This window comes from Lutjanus erythropterus, chromosome 13 (assembly GCF_056507025.1).
Source record: "Lutjanus erythropterus isolate fLutEry1 chromosome 13, fLutEry1.hap2, whole genome shotgun sequence".
In the NCBI taxonomy this organism is placed as follows: Eukaryota; Metazoa; Chordata; class Actinopteri; order Lutjaniformes; family Lutjanidae; genus Lutjanus; species Lutjanus erythropterus.
In genome coordinates this window covers 39,325,381-39,340,385 of record NC_139329.1, presented here as the reverse complement: position 1 = coordinate 39,340,385, position 15,005 = coordinate 39,325,381, and the positions used below count along the sequence as shown (strand labels likewise).

The following is a 15,005-nucleotide window of genomic DNA, read 5'->3' as shown; positions in this document are numbered from 1 at the left end:
GTTTAAACATCAAGTTCAGGTTATTATATCATTTACACTTATTTAGTGTTTACAGTAATGTTGATATTCTGGTTTACAGTCGGTGTGTGCCGTGTTCTTCAGCTGATGTTCTGTTGTTTCACCACTAGTCGGTGCTGTTGCAGAGAGGATGATGAACGGCCTGAGGAGCCTCAGGAGAAATCATTTAACAATGAAATCACTTTTTTGAGTTAGTAAATATAATTAGTATTTATTTCCATGATAACCATTTTCTTTTCTCCAGAGAAAATCTAGCAATGCACTTACTGCTCTTTTTAAAATATTTTATTTTCAGAATTTATATTCAGATAAATTCAGACATTTGCAACACGCCTGGATGGAAAACTCCATTAATGACATCCAGAAATGTTTTCCTGCAGCTGATCTGCAAAGATGGTTCTGAACACATTTACGTCGTAACATCAGCAGGGAAAACTTTTTTAACTTAATGAGCAAGTTAATCACTGGAGAAGCAGCCTGTAACAGATGACACCTGAGTGAAGCTGTCAGGTGACTTCCTGTTTGTGTTTAACTGTCACAATAAGATGACTTCCTGTTTGTGTTTCAGTATCACAACAAGGTGACGTGCTTCATGCTGCAGCAGATAGAGGAGTGCTGCTCTCTGGGAGCTCACGCTGCCGTCATCATCCCTCCTACCTGGATCATCAGGGTCCGCAGAACACAGGTACACACACACACGAACACACACACGAACACACACACGAACACACACACATGAACACACACACGAACAGCACTGCTTTACTTCAGTTTAACACAGCTCTGCAGCTCTACAGTATTTCAGTTTCAGTTAATAATAATACCGTTGCGTTTGTCTTCCTGCCTGCAGACGTCTTTAAAGTCCAGTAAAAAGAAGAAAAGGACGTCGCTGAAATGCAACAAGTCAAGCAAGAAGGGAGCAGAGGTGAGGAAGTGACAAAACAACACACAACTTTCATACTGTGTTGATTATCTTATCTTATCTTATCTTATCTTATCTTATCTTATCTTATCCTGTTTCTCAGATCCAAGATGGCCGCTGGAAGCCCTTCCTGGTGAAGCCCCTCCCCTCTCAGCTCATGAAGCCTCTGCTGGTGTTTGTCAACCCAAAGAGTGGAGGAAACCAGGTAGTTTAATGTTCCTCCTTACTGAATCTGAACCGGGTTCAGGTCCTGACTCTGTGATATTTACAGTCCAGGAGCCTCATTACAGCAGATTCTCCCTCAGTGCTTCTCCTGTCTAAACTCAAGTTCCTAACTCTTGGTTTAATATACAGTTTATAGATTTATTTGTTAAGTTAACTTGTTTTTATGTCTGTAGTTCAGTCAGTTTTTAGTTTTTCTTGATTTTTCACCTCTAATGTTTCTGTTTTCTTGTTTTTTTTTTTTTTTTTTTACTTTCAGGGAGCGAAGATCATCCAGTCGTTCATGTGGTACCTGAACCCTCGGCAGGTGTTTGACCTGACGAAGGGAGGACCCAGAGAGGGGTGAGATCAGCCGCACTGACACAGGGCTGCATCCCATTTCTCTTCTCTGATTGTTCCTCTGAGCCGTCGTCATGAAGGGCGTCTCAGTTTCTTTATTTGTGTTTGTTTGGGTCTCGTGATTTCATCGTGTTACTTCTTTTTTGTCTTCTTAACATTTCTTTCCATCTTGTTTTGTCGTTTTTTGGGTTTTTTTTTTTGTTTGTTTGTTTGTTTTTGTCCTCTTACATCTTTTCTGTCCAGTTATGTCTTTTACAGTGTTTTTCATCTTGTTATTTCGTCGTTGTCTTGTTCCATCTCTTTTGTCTTCTTACATCTTTTTCCGTCTTGTTATGTCTTTTATGATGTTTTTCATCTTGTTACCGTCTTTTTTTGTCTTGGTAATGTAATTTTTCATCTTTTTACAGCTTTTATGCCTTTTATGTTTAGTTTCCGTCTCATCCCGTCCCGTCTGTAAAATAAAAATAATCAATAATTCACCTCAAAGTCATTCAAACTAAAGTAATAAGTCTGTTTAGAAAATTTGAGGAGGAGAAAGTTCAGATATTTGGAGTAAAAGTAAAAAGCTAGAAAAGTATTTGTACTTGATTACTTCCCCCTGTGGTTCTTCCACACTGATCTCCAGTCTGACCAGTGCTTCCAGTTCTTTCCTGAGTGTCTTCAGCTCTGTAGGTTTGGAGGTTGGAGGGTGTGTGTCTGTGTGAATCTCACGGTTTGTGTTTTGTCTTGTGTTTCCTGCAGGTTAGAGCTGTACGCTAAAGTGCCCAACCTGAGGATCCTGGCCTGTGGAGGAGACGGGACGGTGAGTTCCATTTTATTGGCCAGTAAACAGTTCTAGTTTTCAATCCTTCATCGTTAACTTTTGCAACAGAGGATCATGGGAAAAATCATCGTATACTTCAGTCATACTGATCTAACATCTTATACGTTCAATAACCTTTAAACGTGTGTGTGTGTGTGTGTGTGTTCAGGTGGGCTGGATCTTGTCTGTGTTGGACCAGCTAAAGCTCCGCCCCCAGCCCCCTGTGGCCATTCTACCTCTGGGAACCGGCAACGACCTGGCCAGGACTCTGAACTGGGGAGGGGTGAGTCCTAACTGGAGTTTAACTTGAGCTCAGACTGACTAAGAATTAAAACCAAAGACGTCTCGTCTATATTTGTGTTTATTTAAGTTAGTTAATGTTTCAGAGTTTTAGTTTTTCGAGCATTTCATGTAAACAGAGTCTGACGGTGTTGAGCTCTCAGCTCAGATACGATCAGGGAAACATAAAGAGACAAACCACAGCAGAGGAAGTGTTTCAGGCCCGCTGTGACTCGTCTTCTCTCAGGGTTACACCGATGAACCGATAACAAAGATCCTCTCACACGTCGAGGACGGGAACATCGTCCAGCTGGACCGATGGAACCTGAACGTGGAGGCGAACCCCGAGGCTCGACCGGAGGACAGAGACGAACATCAGACGGACAAGGTCAGTCAGTCAGAAATATGGGAAACACTTTTTATTAAGGTGCCTGTAATAAGCATCAGTTAATAGGTAATAACTCCTCATAATATGCCTATTAACAATAAGTGGTAATAAGACTTTATAAGTCTTAATAATAGAATAATAAACATGTTTATTATGAGATTATAAGACATATTGACTTGAGTTTAACTTACTCACCTATTATGTCATTCTTAAACCTTTACTAAGCTTTTGTTATTGCTTTATTAACATTTCTACAGACTTTATTATGCATTTATTAACAATTAACCAACACATTTTGGAGTATCAGTTCTAAAATGTGAAGAGTGCTTATTAAGGTTAATAAATCCTTTATTATGCACTTATTAACAGTTAACCACGATGTTATGATGACTAAGTGCATAATAAAGGATTAATTAACCTCAATAAACGCTGGTCACATTAAGGATCAGGTATCCCAGTGAACCGTTAATAAGCTGCATAATGAAGCAGGTAGAATGTTAATTTAGTAAAACTTTATAAATGTGTTTATAACACTATTATAAGAAACTTAGAAAGCTTTTATTAACATTCTTAAGCATTTTATAAACTGTTGACAAGTTTCTTATAAGTGCCTACAAATATTTTATAATTCAACAATAGACAAGTTTATTGTGCGGTTATTAACTCTCATAAAGTCTTATTAACACATGTCAGTGAACATCTTATGACGGCTTTATTACCTGTGTACTAACACTTATTACAGGCATGTTAATATAAAGAGTTCCTGAAACGTGACCTTTGTGAAGCTCTTTGTCGTGTCAGAGACGATTTCTGTTGTTTCTCAGCTTCCCATCGACGTCTTCAACAACTACTTCAGTCTGGGCTTCGACGCTCACGTCACGCTGGGCTTCCACGAATCCAGAGGTCAGTCCACTCACACATGAACACGCGGACCGGACCGGACCGGACCGGACCGGTCAACCCTCCTGTTTTCATCCAGGATTTTTACCTGCTGCTGTGAAAAGTGAAGGGAGAATCTGTGGGATTATAAACCGGAGCAGAGTGAGCTGCAGAATCTGCTCCGTATGGAAAATCATCTCTACCAGTGAAGAGTGAAAAGTCATAATAATAATTGATAAAAAGTCATATTTAAAAAGTTGCAATTATGAGTTAAAAAGTCATAATTATTAGATGAAAGTTGTAATTATGAGATGAAAGTCAGAATTATGAATTAAAAGGTTGGTTAGTTCATCTTACACTAAATAAGACAAACAAACTTCAGGTCGTCAGTCAGTTCTGTGAGATAAAATGACTGATTTTGTCAGTGGAGTTTGGTTGGTTTGGAGAGAGAGATACCCGTCAGTTTCCTGTCAGAAAAGTCTGTCTGAGTCTGACAGGAAGGTAAGGTGAAAATATTCTTTTATTCTTCTTTTTCTTTTCTTTTTTTAAATTGTGCAATAAAGTTTATACAAAACAAGAGGAGATAGAAACAGAGAGACACTCTGAAGATGGAAGAAAGACAAGTAAGAGATAAAAAAAAACAATACAAAACAGACAGACAGCGTGTCCACGTCCTCCTGTGATTTATTCAGAAGTGTCTTATTGTTCTGTTTTCATGTCTCTGAGAGCATTCATGAAAAATCAGAAACTTCATGAAGGTTTCTGTCTGTCTGTGTTTTCAGAGGCGAACCCCGAGAAGTTTAACAGCCGATTCAGGAATAAGATGTTCTATGCAGGGGTGAGTTCACTGTTCCAGAAGTTTACTAGTCGACAACAGAAACACTGAATTTATATGATTCTTGATACCAAGTTTGATACGACGCTAAAAACACAAAAGTTATAATAAAATTCAGCTGTTGTTGTTTTAGTTTATCTCCTGAACAAAAGGACAGAAGAGGCTGATCACTGCTGCAGTGAAAGGTGGAAGCTCTGCATCTGTCTGCATAGTGACTGAACATCTGTCCAGACTGCAATGTTTATAAAATCCAAGGTTTATAAAGTCCTACATGACGTCTTTAAATGCCTTGTTTTGTCTAAAACTTAAAGATATTCAGTTTAATATGATAATAAATGAAGAAAAGCAGGAAATCTCCTTATTTTACAGGCTGAAAACAGCATTTTGTGCTTTTTTTAAATGAAAAATTACTTGAATCATAAATTTGTTATCAAAATTTCTTTTTTTACCAGTCGGACAAGTGAGCTGCCATATTTACTAGTCTGACATGGCATTTTACTGGCAAGTGAAGAAGCTTCATTGTTGATTAATTATAACAACAACAACAACAAAAGTGGGAAGATAAAGTCCAGCGTATTTAATATGGAAGAAAATTTTACTGAGAGGTTTAAAAGATTTATTAGCGTTAATGTGACTGTGGAGCTCAGCGTGCTCAGCAAACATCTGTATTTCACAAGTTAGGAGAGAAAACCTGTTGATTATATTAACACACCATGTAGTTGTCGTGTACTGTATATACATACACACATTATACATATATATTATATTATACATATATATATGTATAGTGTTGTTGTTGCTCTTCTGTGGCGGTCAGCGTTCTTCTTCTTCATGTGAGATTGTTGCAAATCAAAACACTGATAGGAGAATAATCTGCCCTCATCAGGTCCAGAAGAACCAGAACTCAGAACCTTCTGGGCTGCAGAAAAACAACAAGTTCCTTCATCACTTCAAAGTTTTGGCATCAACTTGGTACTGAAGTGTTGGCTCACAGGACAAACTTGTTTTACACAATCACATGTTTATAATGTATTTGTGTGTGTGTGTGTGTGTGTGTGTGTGTGTGTGTTTGTGTGTGTGTGTGTGTGTGTTCCAGACAGCCTTCTCAGATTTCCTGAGCGGGAGTTCCAAAGACCTCGCCAAGCACATCAAAGTGGTGGTGAGTCGAGACTGAAGATAAAAAATCTGCATCAGCAAAACAAAACGGTAATATCGTACCGCGACTTTAAAATGATCGTAGAGAAACAACCTGAGACGAGGTCAGGATACGATACTGAAGGTCGTGTTACACAGAGGCTCCGTCATCTGAACACTGTTTTGGTGCTGTTGAACCAAACTCCATTCAAAAAGCAGCTGTTTTATGGTAGACGTGTATTTTTTCACAGTAGAAACTTAAGTTCCACCGTCACTGAGACTCTTTTCTGATTCACTTTCATCTGCAGATACAATCGGCACATGTCCTTTACTCAGTGACATCATTAACTGAACTGTGATGAAGAGTTTGACACACACACAGACACACACACACACCGACAGGCTGCAGTTACAGTGCATGTTTTCATACAAAGGCGTGGTCGCAGGTCGTGACGTACAGCTGCTCTCACCCAGAGAGGAAGAAACACTGCCTTGTTTGCTTTTCTTTAAACCAATCACAGCCATCCTGGAGCAACACTGTCGCTGGAAAATCATGTTAAATAAGAACTTGTTTTGTTTTTAGTGTGATTCTGGTGTTTTTGTGTTTATTGTTTACTCTCCGCTGGTTAGTTTAAACTTTGTAAACTGCTGGATTAGAGAGTATTTGGGGCAGCGAGACGCAGACTATGAAGCATCCGTAGACTTTTATTCTGAAGGTACATTAAAACCAGAGACAGGAAGTTGGAGACAGATTACAGCTGCCTGTGTGTGTGTGTGTGTGTGTGTGTGTGTGTGTGTGTGTGTGTGTGTGTGTGTTCCTCCCTCCTCAGTGTGACGGCACAGACCTGACAGCCAAAGTCCAGGAGATGAAGCTCCAGTGTCTCCTCTTCCTCAACATCCCCAGGTACGAGTGCAAAAACAAAACCTTCTAGAAATACTTAGAAATCTGTCAGCTTAAAGACCAAAATGGACTTTAAACCAGAAAACAAGCCAAATATTTCACTTATAAATAAAATACTTACTTAAAATAAGATATTTGGTCGCCTCATTGAGTTGATTATTATTAATAATTAGAAAGAAATTAAAATTATAAGATACAATTTCTTTTCTATAAATGATAACTAAATAAAAACTCATTCACTTTCTTCAAAGAATAAAAACAAGACAAAAATGTGATGAACTGGAGAGACATTTAATCTCTCTGTGTTGAAAAGATTAAAAACATTTATATAATACTGATATAACTGTATTTTTTATAGTTAACCATTTTTTTTTATTGTATATTAGTATTTTTTGCATTTTGTAACCTTGTTTAGATAAATTCTATAAAAATACAGTATTATTATTACAACACATTAACATCAACTAAAACTGAAATATGATGAAAAGTAAATCAGACTTTATTTTCATACTGAACTGTTGTGAAGTTGGTTTGGTCCGTTAAAGCCCGTGGGCTCTGTGTGCTGCAGGTACTGTGCCGGCACCATGCCGTGGGGTCACCCCAGCGAGCATCAGGACTTTGAACCGCAGCGCCACGACGACGGCTGCATCGAGGTCATCGGCTTCACCATGACGTCTCTGGTGAGCTCGAGCAGATCACGTCAGACACGTGAAGACAAACAGATGATCTCAGTGAGCAGAAAGCACCTTGTAAAGCATTCGGGTTCATTCTGGTTCTTCGTGTCCAGGCCACGCTGCAGGTGGGCGGCCACGGCGAGCGGCTCCATCAGTGTAAAGAAGTGACCCTCACCACCTACAAGTCCATCCCCATGCAGGTGGACGGAGAACCCTGCAAGCTGGCGCCGTCCATCATCCACATCAACCTGAGGAACCAGGCCAACATGGTGCAGAAGGCCAAGAGGAGGATCTCCATGCCCCACCTCAACGAGTAAAACTGCACAGACACACACTCACATCACTCACCTGCAAAAGATTTCTGTTTCAAAATGAGAAAAACAAAATCAGGAAATGAGCTGCATCATCATCCCTCTAGATCCACGTCTGCATGTGAGGAAGGCTGCAAAAAAGAGGTTCCTCAAGACCTCCAGAGAGTCATGTGACACTTTAAAACACTGCTATTGGTTTCCTCAGACGTCTTTTTTAAAATGTTAGTTGAGGATGTGTTGTGTGAGTGTAAAGGATCAAAAATGTGTTTGGTTCCTGAAGGCAACACTGAATCATGGAGGGTTAAATAGTTAATATCCTGTGTTGTGTGTCTGTGAGTGTGTGTTCAGCTCACAGTGTAAAGTTTCTCTCTCTCTCTCTCTCTGTGTGTGTGTGTGTGTGTGTGTGTGTGTGTGTGTGTGTGTGTGTGTGTGTGTGTGTGTGTGTGTGTGTGTGTGTGTGTGTGTGTGTGTGTGCGCGTGCAGTCAGCAGCCCGTCCCTGAGCAGCTGCAGATCAGAGTGAACCGGATCAGCATGGCAGCGTACGAGGCTCTGCACTACGACAAGGACCAGCTGAAGGAGGCCTGTGAGTCACTGAAGGGTTAACTGTGGCCCGATCGATCAATAATGTCCTCATCATGATCAATCAGTGTCAATCAGGCTGTCACACTGTCAGTGTTTGAAGAGACAAACTGAAAACCTTTACAAACACGATGAAAACATGTTATCAGCTGGAAAGTGACGCAATATTTTCATATTAATTCAAATGCGGAAACAGTTTGATAATAATTTTTACCTTAAATCCGAAACGTGTCACGTTGTTTTATTGATCCTTGTAGTCATGGTGACGTCACAGTGTCCACTGGAGGCAAAACAAAAGAAAAACTGGAGGCAGACATGAATCAGCTCGTCGTATTGATCAGCTGAGCAAATGTTATTTATATCACACCTTTCACAGAAACCAGAGTCGAGCTTCACAAACCCGCCTCTGTCTGCCCCGAGAACCAGAACCGACCCGTGAGACAACACACTCTTTAATCCTAAAACATCATATTTAATACAGGAGACCTCTGCAATATCAATATGATCAATACTTTACTGAAAAACCTGTCATCTCCTGCCCCCTGGTGGATCATCTCTGCACTGCAGCAAAATATTTGCTAATTTTGAAAAAGTTATAGTAAGAATAATATTTATCTTCTTATTAACGTTTCAACATGAATATTTACTGTAGAGAACCTGTAAAATGTGACACAGCAGGTATAAAAGTAATTTATCTGTGAATTCCTCAATAATTATTCTGTTGAATTTTATGATGCAATCTGAATTTTTCCACCAAAATCATAAATACTCTGTTAAATAAACTAATTTAAGCTTAAAACTACAACTGCAGATAAATTTAGAGTGGAGATTTTCATATTTATGTGTTTTAATATCTGTAACCTGCTCTCACTGGACTCAGCACTTGCTAATAATTGTCTTTTTAATTGATTTTTACTAAATCAATTTCTCGGCTGTATGTTATATCGACCAATTCAGATTTTATTGATTATATTATTTTTGCTGAACAAAAGGTGAAATTAAAAAAAAGGTTCCTGTTTGGAAAAAAAGATCCAAACCAAGACATTTGTGTTTTAAACTGTCCACAGTCCCTCTTTAATAAATAAATCACAGATTAATCTGTTGACTATTTTCTCATTTAATAAAGCAGTGCTTTGATCAATAAAAAGTCAGAAAAGTTTGATCACAGAGTTTTGCCTCCACTGAAGCTCCGCCCACAAAAAGATGCGTCATAAAACAGAAAAGTGGTTTATAATGTTGGAAACTCGTCGTGTCGTCTGTGTCTGCAGCGACGCCTCTGGGAGTGATCACCGTCCCCGGAGACAGCGACCTGGAGACCTGCCGCCTGCTCATCGAGCGTCTCCATGACAACCTGGACCAGGTGACTTACTGCATTTCTTTCTCTAAAGCTAATTAATTCGGTCAGGCAGCAATTTATTATAAAAGTAATCTGATTACAATTTCAAGCAGTTTGAAGCAGTTCATCCAAAATCCAGACATTTTTCGAAACACTTGAATTTTACTGTAATGTTTTCAGAGATTTCCAGCAGCTGAAGACAAAAGTCTGTAAACAAAACTGTTTTCTGTTTTCTCAATTAAAAATAAGAGTCAGTGGAAAAATGGTAAAATCGTTCGATAACGCTTATTTAAAAATGTAACTAAAGAGTGAGAGGACTTTTGTCTCTTTTTGTCTCCTGGATCCATAAATAAAATAAAATCAGTCCCACTTCCTGTTTGTTTCAGGACTGTGATGAGATGAAGGGCGAGTGTCTGTCTGCGCACAAGTTGTCCATGAAGTGGTGTTTCCTCGACTGTAAGTCTGAACCGACACACGCTCACCGTTCTCAGTTCTCCGTCACACAGAACCTGACGCACCTGTTCTGTGTTCTCCAGGTACGACTGCAGATCGTTTCTACAGGATCGACCGAGCTCAGGTGTGACTGCAGCTCAACACAGAATGGAACTCAGCCCGTATTCAGTTTCATAGACTAACTTTATTGTTCTGTTTTTAACGTAACCGGTCAGTTGATACCAAAAACCGACGGTATGAAAACGCCAAGATAAAAAGTTCACAGTATGATATTTATCACAAAATTAAAAAAAAACAAAAAAAACAAAGTCCTTTATTAAATAACTGATCTTTCTTTTCATTGTTTTCCTTCATTAATTAAATAAAATAAAAGTCGCAGTTATGACCTGAATATCTGCACCGTGAATACAAACACTACACTTCCTGTACCTCTTTCAAATTAAAAGCCCTCTAGTATTTTAAAATTAACTGTTAATTAGTCCATAATAAAAGATCTTAATAAATAATCTACACACTTTAGTTCCAGCAGCCCCAAAATTTATAATTAACTGTTAATAAGTGCATAGTAAAGGTTTAATTAACCTTAATAAACATATAACAAGTTTAAAGTTAACAAGTTTATTATAAGTGCTCAGTGAAGCTTTTATAATCTAATAATAACATGATTATTATGCTGTTATTAACACTTATAGAGTTTTATTAAGACATGTTCATGTGAATAAGCTTCTTATAAAGGCTTTGTAAACTATTAACTAACTCTGAAGTGTTTATAGGACAGTTTCTTCTGTTGATGGATTAATCAATAAAAACAACAGATAACTGCAGAGACGATACGTCCAGGAGACACATACAGAACATGAACCAGGTTCTCCGGTGTCTCCGTGTCTCCTCGTCCTCCAGGAGCACCTGAACTACGTGACGGAGATCTCTCAGGAGGAGCTGTACATCCTGGACCCGGAGCTGGTCGTCAAGGAGACGGTGGGCACGTCCCCCGGCATGCCTGACCTGGTGGACTCCGAGGAGCAGCAGAGACAGTTCGCCTTCCCCGGCTCGCCGTCCTCGCCGTCCTCGTCCTCCACCACAGCGAGGTGAGAGACGTGTTCACATCGTCATAGCGAAAGACTAAAAATGATACCGTCACAATCTTGTCAGTTAAAAAACAGGTCTAAGTCTTTCCTGTAGTGATTATTTTCATTATCGATTAATCTTCTCCATTAATCAATCAGTTGTTTGATCCATAAAATGTCAGAAAATGTCTCTCAATGTTCAAGATGTCGTCCTCGAATGTCTCGTTTTGTCCTCAACTCAAAGATCATCAGTTTCCTGTCAGAGAGGAAAGAAAACAGAAAATATTCACATTTAAGAATATTTTAAATAGATATCTTTTAAAAAGATATTTCTCAAAATGATTAATTGATTATCAGTATAGATGCAGATTAATTTAATTATTGATTAATAATGGATTAATCCTTACAGCTCTTAGTGTTTTATGTTTGTTGTTTGGTTTATTAGTTTGTCCAGCTGTTCCTTCATTTGCTGTGCACAATTGATTGAATGATTGATTGATTGATTGATTTAAAGACACATATTTCCACCCAGTGAAACATTTTTTCACCAAAGGTCATGATAATGAATTAGCAGCTGTTTGCATAAATCGTGTGTGTGTGTGTGTGTGTGTGTGTGTGTGTGTGTGTGTGTGTGTGTGTGTCTCTCTCTCTCTCTCTCAGGGTGAGAGACTTCCAGAGGAAGAGGATTTCCAGCGACAGTTCAGTGGCTGATGTTCTCTCTCAGAGCTCTTCCAAGACTGCCCTCTGCAGGTAGCAACACACATGACATGACATGACATGACATGACATGACATGACATGACATGACATGACATAACATGACATGAATCACCTGAGGAGCCTCATGTTCATCAGTTTTTTATCAGACAGTCGCCCCCTGCTGGACATCTGGAATAGAAACGTAACTGTAGGGCAGTAAAAAAAGTAAAAACTACTCAACAAATCAGGAAAACAAATAAACAAACTTTAATCTTAAAACAGAAAAATATAAAAATGAGAAAAAAAAAGTCGACTGTGAGACGAACGGAGCAGAAGATTTTGAATTTTAGACTGAAGATCTGAACCAACAGAAACCTGCTTGATTGAATATCTGATATTGATAACACTGTTAAAAAGTAAATAATACTCTGAGTAGTTTTTGAGATGAGTACTTTATACTTTTACTTAAGTACTTTTCAAACAGAAGTAATATTTCAGTACTTGAGTACAGATTCTTGTCTGCACCGCTGCTGGTTTGTCTGTGTTTCTGTTTGTCTACTTCAAATACTTCATGGTACTTCATACTGCAGTACTGCTGGTACCAGGTCCTGAAGCTGTCTCTGAACCTGTCCATCTTTCCATCTTGTCCATCTTGTCCATTTTGTCCATCTTGTCCATTTTGTCCGTTTTGTCCTCACTGCATCTCGTTTGTGATCTGAAGAAGAGGAGCAAAGATTGTCAATGTGCATCGCTCCAACACGACGCTCGCTGATTTCACTCCCATCATTCGGTACGACTCCATTCAGTGTGTGTGTGTGTGTGTGTGTGTGTGTGTGTGTGTGTGTGTGTGTGTGTGGTTCATGTTCATATCTAACGTTTCGTTTCTCTCTGACAGTCCCTCCAGTGCTACCTCACACGACCCTGAAAAAGGTAAAGGACTCTCATGTTTCTTTAGAGAATAATAATTAATTAATAATTTTCTGTTAAAAGTCGTCATCTGAACTCAAATCATAAACTCATCTCGACACTTTACAGGCAAACATGAACATGAAACAAAACTAAGATGAGGAAGTTATGAGTTTATAATAATGATGATCTTTACTTATTGAGCATGTTTCAAAATCTACGTCACTAAATGAAACAACGTGAGCATTTCTGAATAAATCAGACGGATCATAAAATCATCAGGTTACAAAGAAAACAGATAAAAACAGGAAAAATAAGATCATTTTAAAGAAATAAAACCTGTTACAGGGTTCTTATAGGAGCTGGAAATCCTTGAAAGGGTTTGAAAAGTGCTTGAATTTTATATAAACCTGTGCACTGAAAAACTACACTGTAAAAAAAGAAAAAGTTGAGACGACTTAAAATTTCAAGGCGAAACACTGCGGTAGATTTTTAAGTTTTGAGCCCAACTTGAACTTTTAACTTTTGATAAACTTTGACAAACAAAAAGTTTTGCTGAACTATAAAACTATATAAGTTGAGATAATTTACTTTTCTTCTTTAAAAACAAAACTTGACTCTTTGAGTTTTAGACACTAAAAAAATTAAATAGTTTTAACTGAAAATTTACTTTCAGTTTGATGAATTTACTGAATATTTTTTTTAATTAAATTTTTACAAGTTTTAAGTTCATCCAAAAAAAGAAAAGCAAATTATCTCAACAAATATCAGTAATTGGTAAAAAAAAAAAAAATTCAGAACTTCAGAATTTGAGTTGAGCTCAAAAGTCAAAAATCTGTTGCTGCCTGTTTCTTTGACATTGACTTTTCTGTCTCTCAGATGCAGAGTTGATCAACTGCATCAAGACTGAAGACCTGAACAGAGTGAGTCTGTAAAACTGATCACATTTATTGATTAGTTCAAAAGTTTCCTCCTCAACCATCTGGGACTCGACTGGATGTTCAGTTTGTTCGTTGCTGCTGGACTGAAGTCTTTAAACACGTCTTCTGTCTTTATTTAACACCGTGGAAATGAAAGTGATGGCTGAAGTGACGCCTGTGTCGGTGTGTGTTTGTTGTCGTGCAGCTGATGGAGCTCCACCAGCAGGCGGCCGACATCCTGCTGCAGGACGCCGCCGGCTGCACGCTGCTGCATCACGCTGTGGAGGTCGGCAGCAAAGAGATCCTCAAGTACCTCATCGACAACGGTGAGAGAGCGACTGACGGAGAAGGTTGAAGGGGGTCATGACAGGTTTTCTAAAAAAACATGTGATGCATGTTCCCAAAAAAAAAAAATTTTGTTTGCAGAAAATGTGACAAAAATATATAAGTGAAGTCTGGTTCAGTCTGTGTCCCCGTCAGTCGTCTCATCTGAACTTCACCTGGTCACATTGATCTGTCTTCCACTGTGTGTTTATGATGTCACCACTGGGGGGCGCCAGCAGCAGAACACAGAGGTGCTGAGGGCTGAAACAGCTGATGTGTTTCCAGCTGGATGCACAGAATTTATTTCAGTTTTTATTCTCACAGCACTGATTGAAAAGTCTGAAACTTTTTTATACTTTATTGTTTTAAAGTATTAAATCAAAAGGATTCTGTGCTGCACAGAGTCAAAAATAAAAGTATTGTTGGTCATATAAAAATAAAAAATCAGGTGCACTTCAAGGACAGAGTTGAATAAAAATGTTTCATTCTAATCCACAAGTCAACAAATGATTTTATATTCAGTGTGTGTTGGATTTTTCTAGACCGCCGATCAACACCACTGATTTCTGATATCTAACTGATGAAATGTGTTTCTGTCTTCAGTTCCCACGTCTCACCTGGACATCACAGAGCGAGAGACGTGAGTCCTGTGTTTAATCAAATCACTTGAATCTTTATCAAACTGCACACCTGCAGTGTTAATGTTCATATTTCCTTCTGCTGTGTGTTTCAGAGGTGAGACGGCGCTTCATAAAGCCGCCTCCTCCTGTCAGAGGAGCATCTGTCACTACCTGGTGGAGGCCGGGGCGTCGCTCATGAAGACTGACCTGCAGGTGAACCGCCTGTAACACACACACACACACACACACACACACACACGCACAGAGTGGGTCTGTCAGTTTAACCAGTTTAACCTCCTCTGGTTCTTCCCTCCTGTTATGAAACCTTCGATTCAAATCTTCTCTCCAACATTTAGTGTGAATGACGACGGAAACAGTAACATGCAGAGAAATGTAC

At 38.9% G+C, this 15,005-nt stretch overlaps 1 protein-coding gene across 4 annotated transcripts in view; it reads left to right on the top strand.

Annotated features, from left to right (window-relative positions):
• Positions 1–15,005, top strand: part of dgkzb (diacylglycerol kinase, zeta b) — a 48,966-nt gene that overhangs the window by 30,747 nt on the left and 3,214 nt on the right. For all 4 annotated transcript variants that reach the window (XM_084733593.1, XM_084733592.1, XM_084733590.1 and 1 more), the window contains 25 exons: positions 587–703; positions 869–943; positions 1,044–1,145; positions 1,422–1,504; positions 2,243–2,303; positions 2,473–2,586; positions 2,830–2,970; positions 3,795–3,873; positions 4,632–4,687; positions 5,781–5,843; positions 6,649–6,722; positions 7,288–7,399; positions 7,507–7,706; positions 8,188–8,288; positions 9,553–9,644; positions 10,007–10,076; positions 10,157–10,197; positions 10,974–11,161; positions 11,801–11,890; positions 12,560–12,628; positions 12,734–12,768; positions 13,624–13,667; positions 13,870–13,990; positions 14,592–14,628; positions 14,722–14,821. In XM_084733593.1, coding sequence (XP_084589719.1) covers positions 587–703; positions 869–943; positions 1,044–1,145; positions 1,422–1,504; positions 2,243–2,303; positions 2,473–2,586; positions 2,830–2,970; positions 3,795–3,873; positions 4,632–4,687; positions 5,781–5,843; positions 6,649–6,722; positions 7,288–7,399; positions 7,507–7,706; positions 8,188–8,288; positions 9,553–9,644; positions 10,007–10,076; positions 10,157–10,197; positions 10,974–11,161; positions 11,801–11,890; positions 12,560–12,628; positions 12,734–12,768; positions 13,624–13,667; positions 13,870–13,990; positions 14,592–14,628; positions 14,722–14,821 — 2,265 coding nt within the window. The remainder of the gene's footprint in view (positions 1–586; positions 704–868; positions 944–1,043; positions 1,146–1,421; positions 1,505–2,242; positions 2,304–2,472; positions 2,587–2,829; positions 2,971–3,794; positions 3,874–4,631; positions 4,688–5,780; positions 5,844–6,648; positions 6,723–7,287; positions 7,400–7,506; positions 7,707–8,187; positions 8,289–9,552; positions 9,645–10,006; positions 10,077–10,156; positions 10,198–10,973; positions 11,162–11,800; positions 11,891–12,559; positions 12,629–12,733; positions 12,769–13,623; positions 13,668–13,869; positions 13,991–14,591; positions 14,629–14,721; positions 14,822–15,005) is intronic.